Source organism: Plodia interpunctella, chromosome 14 (genome assembly GCF_027563975.2).
Source record: "Plodia interpunctella isolate USDA-ARS_2022_Savannah chromosome 14, ilPloInte3.2, whole genome shotgun sequence".
NCBI classification, from domain to species: Eukaryota; Metazoa; Arthropoda; class Insecta; order Lepidoptera; family Pyralidae; genus Plodia; species Plodia interpunctella.
This window is the reverse complement of record NC_071307.1, coordinates 5445352-5451909: the sequence shown is the minus strand read 5'-3', so window position 1 is coordinate 5451909 and position 6558 is coordinate 5445352. Positions and strand designations below refer to the sequence as shown.

Genomic DNA, 6558 nt, shown 5'->3' with positions numbered 1-6558 from the left:
GTACAATCGAGCGCCTTGAACAATTAATGAGCAATTCGTTTCATACAATTTTGCTGAATTTACAAATCGTGTCTGGTAATGACATATTTGTCGTACTTTTAATACTAATTACAACACAATCTTAAATTATTTATTTATCACTTTATTATTTTTTGTCAAATACTATTTTAATTAATGTAGTTTTCATGATCGATGCAGACATTTCATAACAACAAGAAAATCGGTATGCCCCCTGCGAAAATTCCGCGTCAACAACTAGCTAAGTAAACATTTGATTAAAATTTCCTCACTATACGATCATCAAACAAAAACAGTGAGATAATTACGTACGTACTGTTAGCTACTACTTATTTGTCTCGCATATAGTTTTTACATAAAGCGTGTGTAAGAAATATACCACGAAGTATGGGTTTTTACTATACCTATTCTGTATCATGAAAGATATAGAGATTTGGAAATTTTCTTAAAAGTCTGGGATAGCGCTTTTAGCCTGTCTAGATTTATGTTTAAAACAGCAATATTCAGTCTGTAACTAATCACCACTTCAAACGAGGTTGACGAGGTGAGACATCAGCGAGATATAACACCTTGGAAAGTCATACTAACCAAAGAAAATTAATCATCCATGGATCCTAAACTTTCAGATTTGTTGGAGTCCTATCAACTAATATAAATGCGAATGAATCAATGAAAATCAATGAATCTTACTCTACTCAGTCTCGCAAATTTTACTGAACGAATTCCAATGCATATTACTACATTTCCATTTCAAAGAATATAACCCGGAATATCATAAAGGCTATTTTCTTACTAAATTTCCATTCGACTCGGCTACAAAAACTAAATATCGACAACAAATCTGAACAAGCTAAATACGCACTTAAGTCAAAACATCATAACTGTTTGACATACAAATAAATAGGCGCAATTTGCAGAAACAGTAGTTGCTATCTGTATTGTGTTATCTGATAAGGATTTCATATAAGAAAATGGTAATTACCAAATGGGAAAACCTATCTTCAAACTAATCTCTAGTTCAAACAACATTACTACATATAAGAGCAAAGTTGACTGATTATTACTTTAAAATAAAAGTGTTTTACGGAGCTCCTCGAACGAACTATACGAAACTTTAAAATGAACTCAAAAGTTCTACTAACCCTGTGCCTTTTGGTAAGTTTTGTTTTAAAAGATTTTACAACGAAATTTTTGGCTATATAAGATAATGGACCTATCTTTGTGTATTGTGTAGAACTCTGAAAATCGGAGCAAACCATGTCTGCCAAATTAAAGAATCTACTTGATATTCTGATACTACATCGCAATATATCAAACTAATATCCATTTTAATTATTTTCTAGGTGGTAGCAGCATCAGCGATACCACAACCACAACCCGGAGCTGCGTGGGGTGCCAATCCCTGGGCATCAGTATTTGGCGGCGGCGGTTGGGCCGGGGCCAATCCCTGGGTAGGTGGCCCTTGGGGTGGCGGGGCCATTGGCGGCGGCGTCGGCTGGGGCCAGCCAGCGTTGCCCGCGGCCGGTGCTGGGGCCAACCCCTTCATTCCCCCATGGATCGCGTCCGCTCCGTGGATTCCCCAATGGTCTCCTTGCACAACGGTAGGGGCCACCTGCTCAGACTGCACCACCAAGTCTGTCTGCACGCCCATCGGAGGAATCACCAAGGCGTGCAGTGACCCCACCCTGCCATACTGCAACCTCGGAGAATGCTCGGCCACACCCTCAGCTGAATGTGCCCCCAGTACCGAAGCGGCCACCACTGCTGCTTAAATCTTTATGAAGCTGATTTCCATGAGTCTCATTAGAACATCAAGGGATTTACTCCAGCTTACTTTATTTGTGCTCGTAACTGTGAAGTTTCTAAACAAAATATTTAAATCAACAATAAATCAATTTTAATTAAATAATGTTTGTTTCAACTCGGCATCTATCTCTATTTTCTTTCAATAGGGTTCTTCATTTTTAATTGTTTGATTAAATGACATCCTTTGGAAGTATAAATTGGATACAGTAGTATGCTAAATCTTGATTTGTGGAGTGTGATTCCGTAGAATAGAACCACCGCATATCCTTCCATTGACATCGTGCTAGGCGACTAAGGGATACTCTGACAGTTAATATAAGCAACAATCGCATAACCAAGGAGTATGGACATCAAACAGGCGGTGAAATCTTCAGTTTTAATTTTTCTTTTTTACGTTGACCCTGAGTTTCACGGCGTCATAAATACTCCCTAGCATCAGGATACTCGCGCATATAAGAAAGATGGTAAATGGTGATTTGTTTTATTTTCATTGCGATGTTTGTCAATTCAATTTTGCGATAACAAATTAATTAGCTAAATGTATAGGATTTATCTCTATTGAATGATCGGCGAATCGCAAGTATTTTGTATAAAACAAAGATACTTTTTTGTTATTTATTGTCTACTTCCATCCAATTGAATTTACTGTCCAAAAATATATTGAAATGAAAAAAATTAATACAATAGAAATAAATGCCTTTTGAAAGGACCCTTATCTCCAAATTTTTCCCAAGAAGAAATCGATAGAAAAGGAAAAAAACAATAAAAAAAACCTTATAGTTAAAAATTGGCTAAAATATACACAAAAGACAATACTCGTAGTTGCATCTAGGTTACGAATACTAACCTTATCCTTTCTTCCCACTTTCTTCCTTATGTTTACATATTATAAAACAAAATCCTTTGTCGTGTCTGTCTGTTCGAGAAAAAATCAAAAACTTCTGAATTGACTTTCATGCGATTTCACCAGTAAATAGTTTGATTCCTGAGGAAGGTTTAGTGTATATTATGTTTTTACCCAAACGAAGCTGAAGCTGAGACGGGTTGCTAGTAGTTTGTAATTAAAAGAGGAATTCAAGTCAAGATGAAAAATTATATTTTTCAGATTGACCTGGGTCTTAGATGTTTATCTATATATGTATGTATATGTTATAAAATATAGTATCGTTGAGTTAGTATCCCATCTTTAAGTTATTTTGGGGCTAACCCAATCTGTGTGATTTGTCCATATATATATTATTAGTGATTTTATTTATCCTAACGTGATAACAAAATATTAGTGAGTTATATTATGTGACTTGCTTGCGTGCACAAAGTGATCAAAACTGACCAAGAATGCACGACATTCATATTATTCATACTAATATTATAAATGTGAAAGTATGTTTGTTTATCTTTCTGTCACGTCAAAACGGAGCATCGGATTGAGATGATTTTTGGTGTGAAGATAGTTGGAGAGTCAATTGTCCCTATATATTTATTTATTTACTGGACGAACCTAACATTATTATTATTGTGAATTGTTGTGATGATAACTTAATAACTTAATGCTGAATGCAAATAAAACCCAATGCATTAAATTTACACTTCCCAATGTTAGGCAGGCTCACGTCGACGTGACTCTGAATGGAGAAAGCTTAGATTTTGTACTAAACACCAAATTCTTAGGAATTACCTTTGTTTCCAAATTGCAGGGGGACGCTCATTATTAATGAGCTATCTAAAAAGCTAAGTTCCGCGGCATTCGCAGTTAGGAGAATCAAACAACTGACGGACCTAGCGACTGCTAGATTTGTTTACTTTAGTTTTATTCATAGCTTAATGTCTTATGGGATTACTACTTTGGGGGAGTGCTAGCACCATTAACACTATTTTCATTTTACAAAAAAGAGCAATCAGCAAGGTTTGAGGAGATAGAATTCTCTTAGAGATTTTTTTTAAATATATTAATATTTTAACTTTACCCTCTCAATACATATTTGACAACATTATGCATGTCCGGAAAAAATTAAACTTATTTTAAAAACTTGTTGATTACACTGATAGAGCCTTACCTTACCTTGTCCCCGGGCATCGGTTGGCCTGTATCTGTATCCGTTTTTACAATAAATTGCCTAAATGGATTTTTGATTTGGCGGACAAAAAATTTAGAAATTATATAAAAGAAGTACTTTGTAAAAAGGTGATGATTATGCGAACGACAATATTGTTTGGCCCAAGCGTGGTGCAGTATCCTCATAACATATGTAATTGATTTATGATATTATTACATACGTTTTGTACATTTAGCTTTATATATATATATATATATATATATATTTATATATATATATATATATATATATTTATTTATTTATTTATTTATTTATTTATTTATTTATTTGTTTTCAATAATTTTATTGGAAATAAAACTATTTTTTTAATTTTATTTATTCATTCAAATTGTGACATTTTTAATAATGATGTAAATTCGTCCTTTTAATTTTTAATATATGTATAAGACCTATATTTGTTAATTGACGTCCTTGGATAAAAGACTGCGGTGAAGTTTGTTGCGCCGCTTCTTCTTCACCTGCGCTTTGGAAGCCGGCAGTAGACTTAGTTTAAGTAATTTTTTGACGTCAATAAGGGATGTATATCATCCTAAATTGAATAAAGAGTTTTGAATTTCAATTTGAATTTGTGACTGTGTGTTTTGTTCCCAAATATATATATTTATATTTGGGTATAGTGGAGTTTGGAGTTTGGTACTTTTGCGCGCAAAGAAACTTGCGCTCAAGAACTTGCGCGCATATGGCTTTCGCGCATGAGTCTTAGCGCGCAAATGTCTTTGCGCGCAAATGTCTTTGCGCGCAAATGTCTTTGCGCGCAAGTGTCTTTGCGCGCAAGTGTCTTTGAGCGCAAGTGTCTTTCGCGCAATTTTTTTAGCGCAAGTGTCCTGATACGTGTATGAGTGTACCACGCCTAATAGTAAAGATAAATGTTTACTCCCTGTGGTTTACACATATGACTGTACTATGTTATCTGTTGGAAAGATGATAAGAAGAAGCAACTTCTCACCAAATTGGAAAACAAACCGATCTGAAAATTAATCTTTAGTTCAAACAACTTTGCCCATATAAGACCAACTCTCAACTAGTGGAAAAATCATTGTTTTTTGTGTTTCTAAAGAGCTCCACGAATCTACTATAACTATCAATTCCAGTTTTAAACATGAACTCCAAGGTTTTATTTACTCTTTGCTTTTTGGTAAGTTGTAAATTAATACTTTTAATTCTAGTTTAAAATATTTTTTACTCTCTTACATTATAATAAGCTGCAATTTAAACAACACCATTTTACATTTATAAATATTTAAGTACAATAAAACACATCAATTTCTAATCTTCCATGAATAGAATTCTGAGGTTAGTTTTAAGAGAAACCTAACAAAATTATTTCATATTGCATAGTAGCCTTCTTCATGTCAAACTTTTTCAAAACGAGCTTATTTAAATAAAACTAAAAGTGTATAAAAAAGTGTATCTACATAAAATAAAGAAAAACACTTCACTAGAACTACTGTACAAAGTAGTCAATAAATACTTATTAATAAATTATAATCATACTTGATATCTTCCAGGTAGTGGCAGCATCAGCCATACCTCAGCCAATCGTTCCGGGCTGGACTAACCCCTGGATCCCTCAATGGCAGCCTTGCACCACGGTCGGCTCCGCTTGCTCAGACTGCACCACCAAGTCTATCTGCACGCCCATCGGAGGAATCACCAAGGCGTGCAGTGACCCCACCCTGCCATACTGCAACCTCGGAGAATGCTCGGCCACCCCCACAGCTGGGTGCGCCTCTGGGCCCCAAGCCCCAGCGGTCATCGCCTAACTCAGCCTGTACATAAATCCGTATTATCATTAGAACATGGTCCTTAGTTCAAAATCTTTTACAAGATAATACACTCATGTTTAGTGGTGTGACTAACATATTTATACGAACACAAGGATGTTAATCTACTATTGTATAAAGAAGTAATAAATAAAGATGAGTACATACTAAATTAAATTTTATTAATTGTATGGTAACGTAGCAGTAGGCAATATGCCACAGCCACACCTAACGAAAACAAAAATAATTTGACTCCTTAAATGTAGTCTGTTACATCGATTAACTAAACATGTGTTTTGATAACCATTTCCTCATTGTGACATGTTTACAGAAATAAACACATTAATTTATTCAAAGCACGCCATTTTATATAAACGACGGCTTCCGCTTACTGTAAGTAACAGCAAGTAGGTAAAATCCCAGATCCATTCCAAAGCTGGAATAGTATAGGTATGTACCTACATTCATTCTTCATTATGTAATGAAGCCTAATTCAAAACTAAGGAATCGCTACAGAAGGAGTAGAAGGAAAGCATTACTTATTTGGACGACATGATTAGATAGATTTGATAGATTATAAATATATATTTTTTTATAAAAGTAATTCTACAGAGAATATTTATATTAAGATAGAACATTTATACAAATAAATCATTATACAACATTTAAATGTTCATAAATACAAACTCGTAGGCGTATAAATCAACGTAATATGAGTGCAAAACATGATTCCTTTCTAATATGACATATGAGAACTATCCGTGCATGCAGTTTCCTCTCGAATGATTTATTTAATCAGCTCGTTATCGGTTGCCGCGCAACGATTCTCATGTGAGTTGGAAGATCTGCGTGCTCCA

General features: G+C 34.6%; 2 protein-coding genes across 2 annotated transcripts; both read left to right on the top strand.

Annotated features, from left to right (window-relative positions):
• Positions 1 to 1016: 1016 nt before the first annotated feature.
• On the top strand, positions 1017 to 1927 carry LOC128675158 (uncharacterized). The gene is made up of 2 exons (XM_053754361.1): positions 1017 to 1173; positions 1362 to 1927. The coding sequence occupies exons 1-2, from the start codon at positions 1138 to 1140 to the stop codon at positions 1788 to 1790; spliced, it is 465 nt and encodes a 154-aa protein (XP_053610336.1). The 5' UTR covers positions 1017 to 1137; the 3' UTR covers positions 1791 to 1927.
• A 2990-nt stretch (positions 1928 to 4917) lies between these two features.
• LOC128675161 (uncharacterized) lies at positions 4918 to 6057 on the top strand. The gene is made up of 2 exons (XM_053754365.1): positions 4918 to 5073; positions 5447 to 6057. The coding sequence occupies exons 1-2, from the start codon at positions 5038 to 5040 to the stop codon at positions 5699 to 5701; spliced, it is 291 nt and encodes a 96-aa protein (XP_053610340.1). The 5' UTR covers positions 4918 to 5037; the 3' UTR covers positions 5702 to 6057.
• The last annotated feature ends 501 nt before the right edge of the window (positions 6058 to 6558 follow it).